We start from the raw sequence: 21,225 nt of genomic DNA, 5'->3' as shown, positions 1-21,225 counted from the left end.
AAAATAAACTGTTTATGGCAATATTTTTTTATCGTTTTGATGGTCACTGTAGTGGCTATATTAATTTCTTAAAGTTCTCTCTTTCTCTTATATTTTATATAACCAGTGTTGGGGAGTAACGGAATAAATGTACCGCCATTACGTATTTAAAATACAGAATATGAGTAACTGTATTCCGTTACAGTTACCGTTTAAAAAGGTGGTATTCAGAATACAGTTACTTTGTTGAAATAAATGGATTACACGGCGGTATTTTCCTGTTTCATATTGTGGCGGGTCAGGACTGTTTGGGTTTTGTTTGACAGCTATGTTCTGTTGTTCCAGGCGGCAGCGTTACGGTTGCCATGGTGACGCAGTCTCTCTGCAACTGTGTGTTTCCTGGGTGAGAGAGCGCTTTTTTGTTGTTGTTGTTGTTGTGCTAAGCTAATAGGCCTAATGAATGTAGCCTTATGGCAGTGTAGTCCGTGCTGCAGGGAGAATGGACTGCCATACCAGTTATGTGTCTGTGAGCGCGAGGAGGGAGAAAAATGTGAGTGGAAAAGTACGAGCTGTCACCGAGCAGAAACAATAATAACCACTTCAGCCAAGAAGAGTGCCTGACGAGCCCAGTTGTAAGTTAACTATTAAGACTCGACTGTACACCGTGTTCGTGTTTTCCTCCGAAACAATAAGTTCCGTTGGAGCAGCCTTTCAACGCCTCTCTCTGTCTCTATTTTTCGGCTACGAGCCCGACACGGAACCAACGTATTAGCCAGAGGTCCCTTTACTACGGTTCGGAGCCACGGACCTTCAGTAATAGTAATAAATCACACAGCAACAGTACATTCATGCAGTTGTAAAAAGCATGATAATATATCCAAAGTAATCCTAAGTATGCAGAATACGTTACTCTCATTGAGTAACGTAACGGAATACATTACAAAATACATTTTGGGGCATGTATTCTGTAATCTGTAGTGGAATACATTTTAAAAGTAACCTTCCCAACACTGTATATAACCACACTACGGACGGACAAGCGCCTGTTTTTATGCGTTGTCGTTAGCAACAACGATGGTAAAACCATCGCGTGTCCGCTTGTTTATGTTCCACATAAACCTTTCACAATAAAGCTCAAGATCCTGTTGAGACTTTTCAAAATAAACTGAATCACGTGAAAGAGCAGATTATTTACGGATGAGAAGTAAAAAAGAGCCAGCAGGTGCTAAAAAATAAACCTTAGACTCAAACGTTAGAACAGGCAACCCGCAGCACGCCGTGTAATAAATACAAAGAAAACGGCGGCCGGTACAACTTATGTCTAAAAATGTATCGTTTCATGCATCGGTTAAAACACTCGACTCCGGGTAAAGGACGCGCAGCTGGAAACACTTCCCGCAAGTCGAGCTGCCCGAGATTCACAGAATTTACAGAAAATGTTACATTTTTGTGATTTATATCGTTATCTGGACGATAAAATTCTTATATATCGGGATATGAGATTTTGGTCATATCGCACAGCCCTTGCTGGGGATGTTTTAAACTCCCCAAAAGAAACATCCTGTTTTGTTCTTCTGTTAAATGAACATTACGCTGTCTCTTCACATTACAGACAAGCGGGACTTGCCATGCTCCAACATTACTGCTATCTTTCTATTAACTAGCTACAGCCGCTAACTCAATGATAACTTAACGGAAAAGACATGTGGCTGTGTGGTAACATTTAACTGTGTGCACTGGCCTGGTTAATATGTACGTTAACAGTTGGATACTTGTCAGTGTCTCAGCTGCTTTGCCAAGTCTGTTGCGTTGCTGTGGCTGCATGTCCGTGAAGATCGCACCATTAGGATGATTGCAAACGAGTATCTAAATTTTGGTACTAAATGCTATAGTAAGAATTGGCCTCATCTGGACAGCCAGACACGCATTTGGAAGCAGTTAGTATTTGCTGTCCTCTACCTCATGACCTTCTCTAGAGAACAAAAAGACATCAGCCCTGGCTAACTGGACACTTCAACATGGATTATGAATCACAACACGTTCACGCCACTTCTGTCAACACAAACAGTTATGCGATGTACGCTTTTAACCATTTCAGTAAGTCCAGAGATGGTTTTCGTAACGTTACTAAACAGATGAGTGTTCATCTGTTTAGGGATGGTTTTTTGTCAAAAGCAGCGTATCAAAATGAAAACGTATTAGTGTAGATGTAGCTGGTAAGTAGCAATCTCTGAATTTTCCTTTAAAGGAAATAATTACACTAAAGATGCTGTGCTTACAAAGGGGCTTAAAAAAAAGATTAGTTACAAGCAACATGTTTAAACACCAGTGGAAGTTTAATGCATATCCTAAAGGTTTAGGTTAGGTTAAGTGGCAATAAAGCAGCAAATAAATAAATGAATAAAAAAAGTTATTACTAGTTTCTTTGACATGTAGTGCCATGATCATCATAATGTATCAAAAAACCACTTTGGATATCAGCCATTTTTAAATATTTTTTAAGATATCAAATTGTTATATATGTATATCAGAGAAACTTTCTCCAAACTGTGCTGTTGAAACATTTTTCCCCACTTGTGAGAAAACTATTAGCAAATGCTTATTAACACACATTTCTCAAAAAAAGGAAGAAAACAAGAGCTTTTTTCTTTCCCCACAAAATCTCAGCCTAAAGCGGCAGTGACAAGTGCCATACAGTATGTTGTTAAAGGCTACAAGGTCATGTTATGTAACCAGCTCGCACGTATGCACAAGCATTTCCATGTTTCTGAATTACTAGTTATAAAGAACTCATTAACATTAAGCCATTTTCAGTACTCAACATCTCCTCACATTATGCAAAAATATGGACAGAGCTAAAGTGAAACAGTACAAGGGGAATTCTGAATGAATGTGAGGCAAACAGACCTAGAGAAAGAGCTATCGTGCCGTTGCATAATGACAGTTTTCAAGTGTCAGATGAGCACTGGCGCTGATGGTTTGGTGGTCAAGTGGTACGCTGTGTTCTAAATCACCATCGTCTTCGAAAACAAGCTTCACACAACCTCTTCTGGACAGAGCTGTGTGAATTACAAATGTGCGCGCAAATTCCAAGCCTGCTGGGGCTGATTTACAGGAATGGGAGAGTAATGATTGGAATTTGCTTCCTAATTTGCACATGTAAATGAATTTGTATAGGCAAATCTGGGAGCCTTCTCAGGTTAACTGATTTACAAATACCAACACAAAAATCAATAAATAATGAATGTATTAAAAAAAATACAACAATGTGTCTCTTTAAATGATTAATAAATGTTTGTATCTTCCATCCTAGCTTTTCAGAGACCACATGCGGTACTAGCACCAGATTAATCTTATGCACACACTAATGTTGCCTGTATGACACTTTATGCCACAAACCCGCATGGCAAAGCAACCATTTCTCTCTCACACACAGACACATTATAAAAATTCCAATCCTCCGCTGATCCCAAGCTAAAGTCTGCATGACTCTTACCTTATTAAGTAGCAGCAGAAGAGGAGGCTGAGGATGAAGACAAAGATGGCTGTCCCAAACACCACAATGTAGATGTTAAGGGGAAGGTTCTGGAACCCTATATTTGGCATCCTGAAACTGTAGTGTGGGAAATCGGAGCTCATGGATAGCCTGGATGGAAAGACACAAATGGACATAAGTACTTCCAGACACCAACACAGTCCACAGAAAGAAAACCCCTTTGTACCAGTAAGAAAACTAAATGACTCTAAGGAGCTGGAGCTGAGGGCATGTCATCATTTTAGAAGTGCTGCTTAACTGTAATACCATATATCTACAAGTGTTACAATTAGTTAACCTTGATGAAGTGATGTAAAATACAATGTAATGATAAAACACGGGTTAACTGGGACTTGTTGTCCAAAGACAAAAACCATCCTGCATGAAGGTAAACTTAAACCTCAGAATCTGCAATGAAAACAAACAGCAGGGCAATGATGCAACGAGTAATAAAGGGCAACTCAGAAAGCACAACTGTGACATTATAGCATTCACGACCTCTTGGTATCGAACCACTAAAGCTTTGTTTCTACCAAAACAAGGCAAGAGAACAGAGAAAATTGTTTATTTATGTAATTTATATCATTTAAAAAGAGTGTAAACACATGTGCAGGCAACTTTTGTTTAATATTTTCTTCCATGTTTGTACTTCTGATAAACTTAATCCATCAAATCCAAGGAACACTAACAAGGATAAACTGGCCAAGTGCTCTTACTCAACTTATGAAAAAGGACAAGACTGGGCATGTCTGAGCCTACCCACAGAAGATGAGGAGGGGGGACCGGAATAACTTTTGCTCCTTTTGGACCCGTGTCTTGTGCTCCTCCCTCTTCCCTAAAGGCTTCATTCCTGTACACTTCCCGAGTGGAAAGTTTTGGAGGTTTTACTGAGGCCATTAACAGAGTCACCTCCATATGGTGGGCACTTTCTTAGCTTTATTTCGAGGCGCTTCTACATGACATTACTCCAGCTGGTATTAGCAATCATGATAGCTGCCTTGCTCCAGAGCTGCAAGTCATCCATACATAAACGTGGTTGGCACAGCGTCTCTTTCTAGCTTTACACAAGAGCAATGCAAGGCACATGGTTTATGATACAGGAGAAGTAAAGGACCTGATGTTCTCCTAACAAATGTTTCAGTGGCTCAGCATGACTTTCAGATTACAAAAAGACTGTAAAAGCTACGAGGACCGAGATTTATCCCTTAAATATAAAGAGCTCTGAGTGAACTGAGCACATGGAGTCACCAGTTTAAAGGGGGGTGAAACGGGAAAAATGTCCCAAATATTAGGCACAACAGCCAGGTCAAGCTTGAGTAGTATCTCAGAGGAAACTGAGCCCAAATTGTATGTGTAAGTATCACATCCCAGAGGATGGAATCCGGCGTTTAAGATAAGCATAGCTTAGATAAGGAATGAAGCTAGCGTGCTGTCTTCAGAAGAGAGGCTATTGAACTCAAAAGCTAACTGAGTTTTTTGTTTGTTTTTTCCTCCAAAGACACTTTGAAAAGACAATTGCTGACTCAGAATAGAAATGAAATTCTTGTGACTTTAACAACAGTTTCCTCTGCTGGCCTACAAAACATTGTGGTGCATGTAGAGATCAGAGTATTACATGAACATCAGGGAAAGTCTATTATATTCAATTTCAAATATCCTAAACTCATAGGGCTCCCAGTGGCCCCGTGAGTTTAATCATTCATGAACGAGCAGCAAAAAAGACATTTCAGTTTAGAATTTTGCCAGCTAACTGAAGCTTGGTAGCCTCGCATGTGCAAAACTCAAGCCCCAAGCTCAACTGTCTTCTTCACAAACAAAGTCCAGGCAACTATGCTCTTGTTATCCGATAACAAACATGCCTCTGTGCTGCGTACCTTTGACACAATGTGAGAAGCACCTCCAGAAACACCTCCAAAACTTGAAAACAAAACACACACTTTCATTTACAAGATTAGTCCTCTGTTGCAATCTTGCGTCAGTTCACACAGTTAGAATAATTTCTTCGAGTAGTTCAAGCTACCAAGTTACACAACTACATGTTAATGAAATTATCTCCAGACTGCATCACTTATATTTTTGTTAAATATAGAATAAAGAAACTCACATATACATACCCTATTGGTGCTTTCATGCTGAAGAGCAGAAAAGTGTGCATCTATCTGTAACACAGGCCTTTACAAAGTGCCATGCTGTGTCCTTGAGAGCCTTTTCACTGAGTGCATCTGTTTGGATCATATCTGCGCCCTGTTCATAAAGGCTCCCTGCCAAACTCGAGCCCCTCTCTGCTCTCCGACTCTTTTTGGCTTCTCTGTATTAACAAGAGCTGAGCCGAAACTGAAGTTTTGGGGCCAATTCCGACTTACAAACTGTAGAGATGGAAGGTTGGAGACACGGCTCAACTCCAAACCGCATTGTGACGCATGCTCTGTTATTTGTGAGACTCTTGTAAACAAAGGAGCCAAAGTTGGCAAACTACTGTAACTACTGTAAGACACAGTTCCTTTATCTGCATTCAAGTTCAAAGAAAAAAAAAAAGCTTCTGTCTGACATATCAGGCCAATATTGGTCAACATTGTCCAACCAACACAGCCGCAGCATCATACCCGAGCTTAACTAACCACAGAAACATGCTGCGCAAACACCTCTGGAGAAATCTGAGTGCGACACACTGACAAACCTGTTCCTCACAGTAGATAATTAGGACAGAGGTCTTCAGCACAATCTGGAAAAACAGACGCTGGAAAATTGGAATAAAACTAAAACACTACAGTTTGGAAAACTAGTATTTAGTCGTATTATATATTTTTATATGTCTAGTATTATTTTTTATTATTAAGTTTTTAAATGTCATTCATAAAGAGTGGCATTTTGTCAATGGGGAACAGTTTAAATACAATAATGAGTTTCCACAGTTCCACAGTTCTTAAATATCGCAAAGTAAACAAAAGCACATAAACTGACATGTGACCCAAGCGCTGAACTTTAACTCTGTTTCTCTGAAATCCAGCACAGATATGGTTTTATAGCTTGCTATATGAGAGACACGTAGGTCAGGGATCTGGTTACTGGGATGTGTCTATTAGGTATGCTGGTCACGGCTAATACGATCACACTGAAAGATAGGTTTAAGAAGTCTTTTGCCCTAAACCATGAGGCTGTGTCTTTCACTCTGTGCAGCATCCCTTCAGTATCAAGATTCGCTGACTGACAGGGTCGTGGGTACATCAAGATCTTGAAATATAACCCCCTTGCAGTCAACAACTTACATACCTCCAATTTTGTTTGTGTGTGTGTGTGTGTGCGCGTGAGGGGGAGCGGCATCACGTTGTCAAACACAGGAGAGTATTAGAAAAGGAGCCAGTGTGAACTGGGTGATATAAATTATTCTTTTTGTATTAAATGTATCTGCTCTCCTCATTCCTCCCTTTCTTTCACCACCTGCCTGTCTCCCTCAGACATTTTTACACGGCCTCACCCTATTACGTAACCAGCAACAAGGCTATGCACACTGCAGATGCATTGGAAATGAAGATGAGTGGGAAAATCTTCACATTCCTTGTGCATGGCTTTGTGAGACATGATTGAAGAAAAACAAAGCAAAAGTAATTATTCTATTTTCATCAAGAGTAAAATAGAAAGGAATTCGTGCAAAGTACAAATGAGGAAAACATGACTTTTGATGTTCACCTTTTGTCTGACCTCTGATATTTTATTGTCCAGATTCATGTGCGATGGGACTAGAAAGAGTTACTCCACACTGAGCTCCTATATGTGGGTTTCCTAATGATAACAGCATATTCTTGCACAGAGTTTATTTCAAGAAGTTGCATGATCCACACGACCAACCACAATTCTTCAGTTTAATGTCACATCTTGGGGATGAATACACACAGGAAGAGGCATGACAAGCAAAGGAATTCCTCATAAAATGTTCACAACTGAACACTGAAATGTCCAGTATTTTGCGTTAATGCTGAACACACGTAAGCTTGTGACGCGTGTCACAAGCAGCAGAATCACGCATCGCTATCGTCAAGCGGTTACATACACGACTATTTTAGCGTAACTGACTGCACAATGCCCAAAGTACAGTGCCGCAGCACAATGACTAAAGGACACAAAGGATACATTTTGCCTGCCGAATCATGGGATTAAAAAAACAAACAAAACAACAACATTATCGGGGTGTATCTGCAGAATTTGTTGTTTTTGTGTCAGCAGGATGTACTTAAACACAATACACAGGGCACATAACATCACGAATGTCAGCAGCAGACTGTAAAAACAACAACCATGTAATACGTGACAAGAGGAACAATTACACGCAAATTAAACTTGTGCGTCAGATCTACGTCGTAACTTACACCATAAGTGCAACCCCACCTAACCCTACGCCGCAACCTTCTACGTAACCTGGTGTGCACCTCCCAATAAATGTAACTACAATCGAGTCCATGGTTTGTTTGTTTTTTACATTGTGTTATGGTTATACAAACATAGTAAAATTATAAAGCGAGCACTGATAAAGCCAGCCAGCACGTGCAGAACATTTCCCTAACCAGAGAAAACTGAAAAACGTAACTCAGATTGTTTCCACAGTTTTATATAATGAAGATAAACATGTGTTGCCTAACTTACTGGGAAGTCTCCAATCAATTTTCTACAAAAGCAAGTCATCATAAGGACACGTGAAAAAAAAAAAAAAAATCAATGAAACTTCAGATATTTGTGTACATTTGTAGTCTGTGTTTGTTTTGTTCCTACCTACAACTGAGCCTGATTCTGATTTGATCACAAACTTTCAACTCCGTTTAATTTGAAGCAACAGCTCTCCTTAGACCCGAGACAAAAACAAGCCGGAAAAAATAATGGGAGAGCTGTTGCTTCCCATTTGTCGGAACACTGTGCTTCTCCTGGGGATAACATCAACTTCCTAACTAAGAGAGGAGCAAAGACAATGTCTCAGACTGCACTTTTTCATCTCTGCTGGCAGGCAGTTTCAACTTTTAAACTATTTCATAACTTTTTTGGGATTTTTTTTAACCGACTGCAGCCCATGAAGAAACTTTTCCAGTAAGCCAGTGACTCATGATTTATCTGTGCAACAGACTGAAAGCAAAACAATGTTATGCAGTTGTTTCACACTGTAAAACATTCACATCTACTTGAGTCTGATAGGTCAGCCTGATAGAAAAATCTACACGTACGTTAAACCCACTAAAACAAACTAGATGACAATGTAGCCACTACAGAATAAAGTCCTTATAAGAACGTTAAAAAGGGTCACCCTTGGATACAGACCTAATGTTTTCAATGAACAACCCAGGATAGGAACCTTCCCTTTCCATTCGCTCATTACCACACCTCCTGATGAGCATTGTGTAACTTATTAATGATATAACTCACTGTTTGTAAACCTTAAACGTAAAGGACACACCCCGCCTCCACCACCCACAATCCTGCCTTGAACTTCTGATCAATAGAAGCTGAACCTTTTTGAACGAGTACCACATGATCCCTCTATGTTTCTACTTTCTTTTGTCCAGCAGCTGGTGAGTTTTACTGCTACTGGGTTCCAAAGAGGAAGAAGTAGTTAAAACCTTAACAAATTTAAAAAAAACGTTACCTATATAAATAAACACCAAACTGCTTTTAAAACAACGCCTAAACTTTTAAATCTGTTGTACAGTTTCTTATTATCAGCCCTCAGCATTATAATACACAAGATGCTGTATGAAGAGAAGTGGAAATTTCCACTAGCAGCCATGAACGGCCATGAGGTTTGCACATCTGAAACTTAATATGCCAAAGGGCAGCAACAAACACCAGGGCCTCACAGGCAGAGTAAGGGGCTCTTTAAAATGTGCTGGCAGCGAAAAGTGAAATGTCTGCACTCACATGACACTTCACTTACATATCATATTTTCAGCAGTTTAATGTTCAGATAACTGAATCTAAACACAGCTGATCCTTATGCCTTAAGACAAGAGTATGATACAAGCCTCAGCGTGAGAGAAGAAAGCTTTTAAACAGTAATTCAATGAAAAAGATGGATTATGTTTTGCATGCAGCAGATAAAGACATGGTTGTGCATCTCACTATTTACTTTTGGCTAGCAGTGCCCACAAACGCTTGCTTTTCCAAAGTTGGACCAGGTTCTACAATAAGTAGGTCACTGTAGCTGTAAATCTAGTTATGGAGACGTGGGAGACAGGGTTGTCAACGGGGGCGAGCTCATAGCAACTGATGACACCTAACAGAACTGCATGCGCACTTATACATTCAGAAACATGCATGAAATCCACACATATAACAAGCAGTCTTCGTCATCATTAAGTTTCCCTAGAACGTGTTAACTGTAAGGCTCCTTTTCTAGTGCCGGAAATGTTGAGTATACTTTGTCACTAGCAAAGACGCCGCCCCTCATTTGCTGATCGGCTGTTCGATACGGTGTTAGCCTTACTTTTTAATCTACTTGTGCATATTTACCGACTCAACACATGTGAATCAGTGAGGAGGGCGTTTTTACAATAGGTAACCAGTCATTTGTAGACTCCTCAAAATAAATCACTCTTTATTAATTTTATCTCCCTGCAACAGAGACAGAAAGCCAGGAACAGTTTTATAAAAGGAAGTCATTAAAGAGACACTGGGGACTGGTGTGATTACTTAATAATAGATGAAACATGAATGCAGTAGTACAGGATTTTGAGGATTTTCTGGCATGTCCCAGTTCAAAAGCCAAAACGTTTACAAACCACAACTTTTAACCATCATTAACCAAAAAGAAAAAAAGTCTCCAGCATCAACAACCTCGTATTCACTCGACTTTCATATTCATATTTTTTCCCTGCTTGTCTGTACTCTACCTGCCTTGCCTCCACACCACAGCTTTAGAACCACTGGTGTAGTATACGGAAGGGCTGTATTTGCAGTAGGCTAATTAGAGTTTTATGATGTCAGTACAGCCTGTTCCCATCCCGCCAGCATTAATTACTGCATATTTGTCAAAGCTAGTGGCTCAGTCAGGTACAAGGTGGCCTTGGAAATCTTTGCTCCTGAAACACTGGGTCAAAGCACGAGTGAATCAGAGTGGTCACTCCCACCTCATCGTTTGTCACATCTTAAACTGAACCAAGCGGCTGTCAGTGCTGAAATATAAACAGCAAAATTAAAAGGCCTTGACAATTTGTTACAAGAAAACCAAATTTAACTATAACTTCAAGCCACAAGTGAGACAAAGGCTCATAGTAGAGGTGTCATGAGCGGGGAAATAACCTACAGAGAGCAAAACCACTTGTGTACCAGGCTGTACATGGGCGTCTGTAGTCTATAGGGATTGACTCCCTTTTGGCACCAGCAACAAATGGCCATTTGAAGCTTGGCATGTTTTGGCACTTGTGCTTTGGCTTAATGTTCAAACCCCAAAGGCTCACTTGTTTACAAGTTTCTTTGAGCGTTCTTTCACTTTCACTAGTCTACCACGCTGTAATTCACTCCTGTAATCGCAAAGATTAGAGTTTACCTTTATGGTTTTTTTCTCTATGGTGTTTTGCGTGCGGTGATAAGTTGTTATTTTTCACTCGGTTTAGTCTCGATAGTGTTGCTTCTAAATGAGAAAATCTGCTGCCTACTTCATGCTAACTTTTAGAGTATGTTTTTTGAGGCTATATTCAAGCCATACTTGAACATTTGATTGATTTCTCTTCCTTTTTAACCATTTTTGTCTGTCTCCGTCTCCATGAGCTCATCATCGTTCCTCAGTGGACTTTCACAGTAACACAAGACGACACAAATACGAGAAAACTGACACACACAGCTGCCTCATAGCACTCTTGCCCCTGTGCTTCTCTGCAGTTTCTTTTTTCACCCTCCTTTCAGCACTCCCTGCCACCTCATTAACCAGTTTCCATTTGACTGTCAAAGTTTTACTTTCTTTTCTGCTCTTCATTTTATTTGCAACTTCTCGGCTGTTTATTTGCCTTCTAAAAAGCAGCATGATCGCTGAACAGGCTCGTGGTTAAATTGTAGCAAGCAGCGTCCTTTTACAACTACCTACTTTAGGGAAATGGGACCCTTGGATGTGCAAAGTGCAGGGTCACAGCTAGTATAAATAACCTGTAGTCATGTGAGGGTGAGTAAGTCAAGTAGAAACATGAAAACAAGCTGAAGTCATATCAATTCTTAGCGTAATCTGCTATTGACCCACAGGGAATCAACAACCAGCCTATGTCAAGTGCAACTTTTGTAAAGAAAACAAGCTGTAAAACTAGTCAGTTAACCCATAGTTAGTATCAGTGAGTCCATACATAAGTGAATTTAGTACTTAGCACTTAAGTACTTAGTTGAGGCCAAGAGCCACAAGTGAATGATCAGTGGGTGAAATCTAAGCTTTAGATGATTTTCAAAGGGGATCATAAGTATCTCTCTTCACCATATACTCACTAATAGAAACCCTATATTTTGGTTTATTTACTATAATTAAATTGGTTATCATTTGTGAAGGCTTATTGTGATACAGATACATATGAGCACAGGAGCGTACACAAGGATTTGTGGATCAATTACATCTCAAGTGCTGCAGCCATCAAGCTTGTATTTCCAGATCAGAGAATATTTGGAACATGTTGGACAGGCTTTAAGCATACACCATGAATTTGTTAAGTCACTAGTCTATTTAACCTTTCCCTTAAGCATTAGAGCACTTGTGGGATGTGTGTGTGTGTGTATGTGTGTGTGTGTGTGGGGGGGGGGCCTTCCCAGCTTAATATGACAATGCTCATTTCCAGGACAATTACACAAGAAGCATTAACACACTGTAAGGAAGCATTTAGCAAGTTGACTGGAGTATAACTACTTGCTTCAATTCAATTCAATTCTATTTGTATAGCACCATGTCACCCCAACAGTTGCTTCAAAGTGCTTTGTATTTTGAGGTAGAGACTCTACAAAAATACAAAGAAAACCCCAACAATCATATGACTCCCTACAAGCAAGTGCTTTGGTGAAAGTGGGATGGAAAAACTCCCCTTTAACAGGAAGAAACCTCGAGCAAAACCAGGCTCAGGAAGAGGCGCCATCTGCCGCTACCGGTCGAGGATGAGCGGATGAAGACAGGACAAAGGCATGGAAGAAAGGCAGAGATTAATATTAACAATCAATTAAATGCAGATGTGTGTAGACACATAGTAGGTGAAAAAGGTGACTGAAGAAGAAGTACTAAAGGCATCATGGGAATCCTCCAGCAGCCTAGACCTATTGCAGCGTAACTAAGAGATCACAGGTGGATGTTTTTGTATCTGTGACACAGCTTTGCCTAGTTTTTCTGAGTATCTAACAAGTCTTCAAAGAAGGCATTAAAAAAGCAGAACGGCCATTATTGATGCTCTGTCAGACAGTGAAGTAAGAGGAAGCCCAACCCCTTACTGTTACAGACATCCAGTGTTGCATCACCAGGTGCCCTTGAGGAAAAAAAACAGCCCACTTTTTAAGTAAACAGGCATGGACTTCACTCCTTCCCTCATGGAAAATTTCTGTGTAATCGGTTGCACCATCAATTCATTTCCTCTAACTAACACTATTTTTCATAGACTTACAAGCTATTACCATCATGGACTGTTCGCTGCCTGCTCTCACTGAATATTCACTTACATTTTTTGGTAGTAAACTTTTGTTACAATGTTTTCTTTTCTTTTTGATGGCTGAAACTGCACAGAATCAAACATGCTACTTCGAATGCTTGAAGGCTGTTAAAATAAGCTTTATTAAATGGATTTCACATTTATGAGCAGGTTAGTGTTAATGTACAACCAATCCACTTGAAGACTGAGTGATTGCTAATGCTACTATCTTTATCAATACGCTAGATATAGGCATTATACATACGTAACCCAATTATTACATTGTACAAATTAAATATCCCTGCTTGCCTTACTTGTAGAGGAAAGAAAAAATTGGGGGGGGGGAGACTGCCAAGCCATTTTTACTCAGTTTTGTACGTATCATTCAGTCACATGCACCAACCTGTCATTAGTACTGGTGCATAACGTCTAAACTTTTGGAACAAGCCATTTAATTACTTCATAGCCCAAAGTCACAAAGCAACAGTTCATACAGCGTGCACAAGGACTCTATTCTTAGACCCCTGAATGTCAGGGAACAGTTGAAATATAAACTGTTCAATGCTGCGACTGCATGTTTTCTTTTCCTAGAATGAGTGGGTGATTACAGCGTTGAATGTGTGATTACACTTTACATTGTCTCGAATTGTCTACTTCACAGCTGAGACCACAGCTGCAAGTCAGGTTTGCAAGAGTCAGTGCAATACTGCAACATTGCATCTAGAGTTCACAAACGAGTTCAGCACAAAGACAGCATAACACTTTTTTTTTGGCCACAATCACCTATGAGATGCTGAACCATTTACGTAACCCATGTTAAACACACTGTAAGAGCAGAAAAAAGTTAAAAATATTGTTTAATATTAAAATAAAGTATAATATATTGCTCATTAATCTTTTTGGAATATGTAGATAAACAAATCATTGCCTTAACGTCTTGGAAATTCACACTATTTTTCCTCAGTTATAATCAAAATGTAGAGTCATATGTGGGTGACCAGATACCAAAAAAATTTGTGTTTGTGTGGGGCCGTGCTGCCAGGTAGACTGATATTTTCATACTGAACTTAAAAATAAAAATACATATACTCTGCAGGATGCCAGATATGCACCTAAAGGCAAAATAAATTACATCTGAAAGCTACTTATCCAACTCTCTTGATGAGTAAAAACAATAAAAGGGGGAGTTGAAGTTTGCTCTTATTGTCTCATACTCTTTATATTATGTGCATTGTCTGTATTTTCAGCTGCTTTTCTGTCTGCTGATCATCACTGGAGCTCAGCAGGGATGCACCCATCAATCGTTGTGCTTTTTTAAAGCCATATCTGATGATTTTGATCATTTATGTGTCACTTCAGGCCACATTTTCCTCTGTGTGAAATTGAAGAAAAACTGTATTTCCCACTGTCGTTTCATTTTCTTTGAAGTAGTTTCTGTTACATCTCTGTGGTGTAACTAAGCCATTCATGATATGGTTGTTGCTCATTAAAGAACAGGAGACCAGTTGGGCGTGGGCTCCCAAGCTAGTAGCCGTCAGGCTAACCTTAGCTTCAAATGACATAGCATTACTTAACGTGAGCAGCCCCCCTCCACCCCCTTTCTTTTACTACTGAAAAACCATTTAAGTTCACTTACACAAATTCATGAACATTCAGTCATTTCCCTGAAACATTTTAAGTTGTTTTATAATAACTTGAAGAGTAATTTAGTGCAATACTGTTAGTTTTGGCTGGTTTTGAACTTAAATTGGGAGCATCAGTGCTTTTTACCAAGTTGGGCTCATTGGATGTTAACAGTTGACAGTAAGCTAGCAGCTACAGATAACAGGTTAATTAAAATAAAAAGAAAGTACTATCAACTCACCAGCGATCCCCCCAGCAGCCCCAGTAGTAGCCGTGCTTTTCTACAACGTGCTTCTTCTAATAGGCTTTAAAGAAAAGGCGACAAGTCGATCCAAACCGAAACTCGTCCTGGCAGCAAAGAGCCGTCTTATCTCTGCGTTACCAAATCCCCGCTGTAGGGCGACGATCTCATCACACAACCCCCCCGGCCTGCGGTGTTCACGACTCCTGGCTGTTGTGGTTATCACGATTCTTGATTCATTTGATTCAAAATCAGCGATGAGTAAGAGAGCAGCTTGCAGTGGCGAATAACTGTCTCAGAGGCGGGCGGTCTTAGTTTTTTTCCAGAGAAAAAGAGCGCTTATGGGAGTGGTAACCGAGCTTGGCAGTCTGCACGGTTCGCACGTAGTCGTTTGTTAGCCCACTACCACAACTAGCATATAGATCCCACCTCCTCCTGCTAGTCGGATCAGTGTGCACAGACCGAGACGGGCAACGCCACTGGAGGTTTTGAGGACAGCCTGTACGAGGGGAGTGATGCTAGGGATGGAGGGAGGGGGGATGCTGCACATGATGGTCACGTAGCTGATTGCAAAGCTGCACTCACAAATAATGGTTGGAGTCAGAACCGATGCTAGTTCTCTAAATGTTCACAGTCATTTCCTGATTTATCGACATAAATATCTTCTGAATTAGCTAGGTTTTATGTTTTCTAAATATTTTCTTGTAAAAACAGAATATCGTCTCCAACTAAGTTCTGTTTTAATGTTTTAAAGTATTTCTATTCCCAAAGAGCAAACAATTACTTGAAAACTTTAATACAGTTTTTCTTGGTTCTCTCGGTGTTCTTGGTGAATTACTAAATTCAGTTGTAATAACAACACTTTGAGTTTTGTAACAAAACTTGTAATGGTTGAGTAAACTTCAAATACATATTACAAAATTGTTTTAGCTCCGGTCAAGCAATAATATCTCCATTTCTGTACATTCTGTAACCATAATGACAAAAAAGTAAACCTACACTTATTTTAAATTATTATTTATTGGCTTTGGTTTATTTTATACTGAGTATTATATGCATTGTAGTTCATTATATACTGCATGTAACAACTTTCAAAGCTTACTAGGTCACAAAACATTGGAAAGACCTTACATGAATTATATATCTCTTTACATGTTAGCCTGAATTTTAAATAACTAATGAACCGTATTATAGTGCACATTTGCTTTTAGCTACAACATATTTATTTCCTTTTGCTGTTTTAGTGCCCACAGGTGATATTATTATGTGTGTTTTACTTTGATTTGGTTGTGGAGGTTGTGCTCAGATCCTCAAGGTAGGGTTAGACTTAAAAGAATTTAAAGTAAAAATGTCCACATGGCCTCATATGATCAGTCTTTATAATCTGATCGTCGATTAGTTCTTTCAGCGTTTTACTCTTACAGGGATGAAACTGAAGCTTACTAGCCTGCATTTTATTTACTGAGCACAGCTGGCTCACAGATTTTTGAAGTATTTAAGTACCTTAAAGTGAGAGCTAAATAAATGCTCATCACTACAGATGAGGGTATGAGTCATAGCGTATATACTTAACATATTTCATTAAAAGCATACAAAGTTACTGAGTGAAAATCCATTAATTTACATGCTACTAACATGTTTAACTATAGTGACTCAACTGTTACCATGTTAAAGAAGCAGACACCCTTCAGTATTATTTAATGTTATTCAAACCTACAATTGTTTGTAATCTATCTCTAAATATCTAAAAGAAACAACTATTATTAGTCATCATGTCTGCAGTAGTGAACTGCATGCTCGGGTTTTTCTCAGATTTAAAAATAAATGTGGTTCTTGTCCTTTTTTTTTAGTGAGGGCAGAGAAGCAGAGCCGTAACTGGCAGTAATATCTTAAAATCACCTAATTTGGAGATCAGTGCCTAATTTTAGGTTCATTTTTACCGCACAGAAAGGCAAGTGGGGATTTTCTCTGAAATCAGTTTTATTTTAATGAAATCTAAAATGATAATAATACATGACAGAGCTTTAGAGACATTTTGGTAGGTGATTCATGCTTCATCAGATTACTAACCTCTTGATTTCCTTTGCTGCTAAAGCACTGACAAGCAAAACTTGCTGCAAGGGCTCTTCTTTCTTTGTTCATTTATTTTTATAGCAAGTCTCATCCTTTCTTATCAGCCAATGTTCGGCCTGAGGTCCTCAGATAAGATCATCTTTGAAAACTACTTTTTAAAAGATTCTTTTTAGCAGTTAGTCTATGTTTGTGTTTCCTTCTATATTTAGCATATTGCAGATGTTCAGTTTTTATCTTGTTCCTCTTACCCTGGTTTATGAAGTCAGTTTATGAGTTTTATCTACATATCTCTGTTCTGTTTGTTCAAATTGATTTTTTTTTTTTCATTTTATGGCAAATACCAGATTTGATTATTAAACTTGAGCACATAAAACTAAACAAAATATGTCAAATTTAAGGTTTGTTTGTTTGTTTTTTACATATAAAAGTATATGTATTTGCAGGCTAAGAATTATTTATCCACCCACAGGTGACAAAATGCTGTCATTGGCAGAAAAATGAAATTTAAACACAGCAAAAGAAAATTTGTTACTTTGAAAACTTTAACTGTAACTCATTCTACACTCTTATGGTATTAACAAGACTATCGTTATCGTCATTGCAATTTGCCATTCATTCACAGTAGTAACGGAGTTAAAGGTTGTGGGAGGTTGGCATGTTACTTCTGCTGAAACTCGTTGCCAGCTCCTGACACACATTTCAGCACTTCCTTCCAAGAAATATGAACACCGTATCCAGGAAGCCACACTTTGGCCACCCAGCCCGGCACTTCATTTCCTTTGAAACTAGTGGAAGAGCACGACCATTCCCCGATGCACATCACCATGAGCGCATGTCAATGAGGTGCCAATGACAGGGCCGCATTGTGAGATAGGAGCAGAGTGGGAGTGCCATGTGACACTCCTGAATGGGCTGCCGGGGGTTGGCTGGGGGAGGAGGATGGCAGCATCCACAAAAGCCCATTGAAGGATTGCAGACTAGGTACAAGTCTGGCACTGGTCCTCCTTCCCTTCCATGGGACAGCAGGAGGAGGCTGCTGCTTGGTACTGCCTGAATGGTGGGATTATTTCGGAAGAATTGGAGAGAGGAGGTTTATTATCACCGTATTACACTTCCTCCAGTATGTCGATGACCATTATGCCCAGATCTGCATATACACTACTGTCTTGTGTGCTTCACCAGCATAGAAAAGACTGTTGTGTTAACGTATTTTCAGCAGTAAATGGCCCATAATGTGAGCCATGCACATACACTTGCATACATCCACCCTGTACCAAGGGCTTAAGTAACTGTGACACTCCTGTAAGTCTACTTTTAGCCATAAAATCACTTTGTTCAATCACCATAAACTGATATGTATGTTTAATGACTTGTAAAACATGCCTGAAGTTTGATATATTTTTTGTGAAAAAGTACATTTACCATGGTTTACTATGTCTAATGATCCTGGTAGTGTTTGTAAAACGAAAGCTTGCATAGAGGAAATAATAGTATAGTAAATAATATAGTAACTAATGGTTAATGGTCTGCCATTTATATAGTGCCTTTCTAGTCAAACTGAGCACTCAAAGTACTTTTTACTACAAGTGTCATTCACCCAGCCACACGCATGTTTCATGCAGCACTTTTATATGTGCCTAAGCACTTTGTCTAACATTCACACTCTCACTCTGATGGATTCAGTATCTTCAGGTCTACTTGGTGTGCAGAAAATCATAGCAAATCTCAAATCTACTGTAGCAGCGGGAACTATGACATATTATGGAGTTTGCAGATTGCCACAGCTTTTTGGATAATTAAGAATGAAAACCAGAGTTAAGTATCAACAAAAAACAAAACAGATTTATTACAGTACGTGAAGCCTTTATATATTTTTCAAAGGTTTTCATCCTGTTTTATTTCTTGAGGTTACAGGAATCTATCACAATCCACAAGTCCAGTCCAGGGCAGAGAAACATACCTTTGCTTGGTGTAACTTGTGACTGGTCCTCATGGCAGTCTTATTAATGCATATTTGCTTCCCTCCAGTGGAGATGATGGTGAATTACACAGGACCCAACATATTTCACATGTGAAGACGCTGTACATCCACTGCACAGAAAGACTGTCATGCTGACTGTACGTGAGAAAAATACAAACAGGAAAACACCAATTATTATCTGACATAATACCACCTTTCAGAAAGGGATCAAGACAAACTGTAAAAACACAGGCTAATTAAATTTCAAGGGTTTATCATATAGCATATATGATATATGATAAAAAAAGACCGTTTAAAGTAAGGCAGCACTGGTTGATAGCGGATTAAAAGCAACAGTAAACAGATAAGCCGTAAGGCCCAGTTGTATCCCAGATACAGTGCATTAAAAACTTAATGTGTAGTTTTGACTCTTAGAGAAAGTAAGCAGACCCGTCCACATGTTATGCTTCATAACAGATCAGCACGATTGGTGCTGTGCTTTACTGTATAAACCAAAAACATTTAAGACATTTAAAGTCAATGTGAGAAAAGAATGGGGCAAACTAACTGTGTTAAATTAATAAAAAGCCAAAGTTCAGTATGATGTCACTTCATTGTGCTTTTATTCTTACCAGCAATTACAGTGCCAGTGACACTTTAACACAAGGGAAGCTGGGACTTTTACACAGAGAAAGTCATCTCAAACATACCAGAAGGAAGGTTAGAAAACATCAGTAGGAAACATGAAAGAAATGTTAAAGTTATTGGACGGATTTATCCACAGCAATGCTGAACTTTGCCTGTAGAGGGCAGAGTTGTGGTTTTTAGGCTGTGCTGCACTCAAAAAATGGGAAACCTGAAGGATTTAGTTTATGTTGGATCTAAAATATTTTTGAGAACATTAATGCAGTATTTCTATATTTCTGTGTTTGAGGACAGACCATATTTTCTGTCCTCAAACTGAAATACTAATAAAAAAAATATAATTTTTGTATCCTAAAATGCTTCAGTTAAAACAGCCACGTGTTATATGTTACATACTGTTGCCCTTGCCCTCTGACATTATAACTTGCTGCATGTATCCTTTTAGAGGATGAAAGTGGGTGTGATGTATTCATTCAAAGGTGCTGCTGTCACTCCGTGTTTACATTTCAGAGACAAGTTGTTCTTGTACTTGTGCAAGTACAGTTGCCCTGCCCGCTTGGGTGTGTTAGCACTATACAGTCTTGTCGTTTACATGCGTAGATATTAAAATGCAAAACTTAGAGCAGCAATAAAATAGTTAATTTATACATGCAGTTTAAAAAATGTGCAGAATATAAACAGATGCCTGTATTTATGTAGCATATTGTCCATGGTAGCAACAGGAAAATGAATGTTGCTGTATTTTAATGGGATATAGTCTCAAGATGTTAATAATAATACTTTGGTATTTCTTAAGCAAAACAAACATAATTCATTTGAACTCAGAATTTCACCAAAAAAAATTGCATTCCTGCTACTTTGATGTAAATAAATATGGTAAAAATTTGATATCTTCTTTCCATAAATGATTTATCTAGTGAAAATAGACGGTTTGTAGTTGTATTAAAGGTTTTCAGCAGTGTCAGTTGTGCTTTACCATCACTGGCATCATTGATAGTATACTGTATGTTAGTTGCTGGGCTGTCAGCTACCTCACAAAACAAGTGAATCGAGTCTCACCAGCTGTCATTAAGGATGCCTGAGGCTAGGGTGGGGGGATTCCCATTCCTGCCACTCCCCACTGGCCGTAAATAAATAAAATAGAAAAGATTAACAAGAGGAGCCCACAGAGAGTGTATAGTGCTCCTATTGGGAAAACCAATGTGTTTGGCACAGCAACGCATTTTGCTGTGCCAGCAAGCAGGACGGTGTTTTAAAAAATGAAATAAAATAAAGGATGCCTGGGGAGCAACTGAACTTAAACTATGATAGGATGAAAACTGTGCCTTCTTTTTCAGCATCCCAAACTTGCCCTAATGGACTGTGATTTGGTGACAGTGGAGGACATCTGAGTACTTATCATACTGGAAGCAGCCAGCAGAAGATGGGTAAACTGTGGTCCTGAAGGGATGGACGTGATCAGCTCCAAGCAGTTGACCATTCACATTTGACCTCTGGCATCGATGAGGCATTTTTACCCATTAGAACTGCGGCTCACTGGATAATTTCT

General features: G+C 39.2%; 1 protein-coding gene across 3 annotated transcripts in view; it reads right to left on the bottom strand.

Annotated features, from left to right (window-relative positions):
* rnf24 (ring finger protein 24) overlaps window positions 1–15,500 on the bottom strand; it is a 31,448-nt gene extending 15,948 nt beyond the window's left edge. The window contains exons 1-3 of one of the 3 annotated variants that reach the window (XM_086295592.1): window positions 5,629–5,733; window positions 5,389–5,431; window positions 3,476–3,625 (exon numbers count right to left, since the gene is read on the bottom strand). In XM_086295592.1, the coding sequence (XP_086151718.1) occupies window positions 3,476–3,618 (143 nt within the window). In that variant the 5' untranslated portion in view covers window positions 3,619–3,625; window positions 5,389–5,431; window positions 5,629–5,733. Of the gene's footprint in view, window positions 1–3,475; window positions 3,626–5,388; window positions 5,432–5,628; window positions 5,734–14,998 lie in introns of those variants that run through there. The other 2 variants (XM_086295591.1, XM_086295590.1) reach the window with 2 other exon arrangements.
* Between the last annotated feature and the right edge of the window lie 5,725 nt (window positions 15,501–21,225).

This window comes from Aulonocara sp. 'chitande type north' Nkhata Bay, linkage group LG6 (genome assembly GCF_057382095.1).
Source record: "Aulonocara sp. 'chitande type north' Nkhata Bay isolate Kocher_YH1m ecotype deep benthic linkage group LG6, A_spYH_male_GT1.1, whole genome shotgun sequence".
NCBI classification, from domain to species: Eukaryota; Metazoa; Chordata; class Actinopteri; order Cichliformes; family Cichlidae; genus Aulonocara; species Aulonocara sp. 'chitande type north' Nkhata Bay.
Note: the sequence above shows the minus strand (reverse complement) of the source record. Positions and strands in the feature narration are given on the sequence as shown.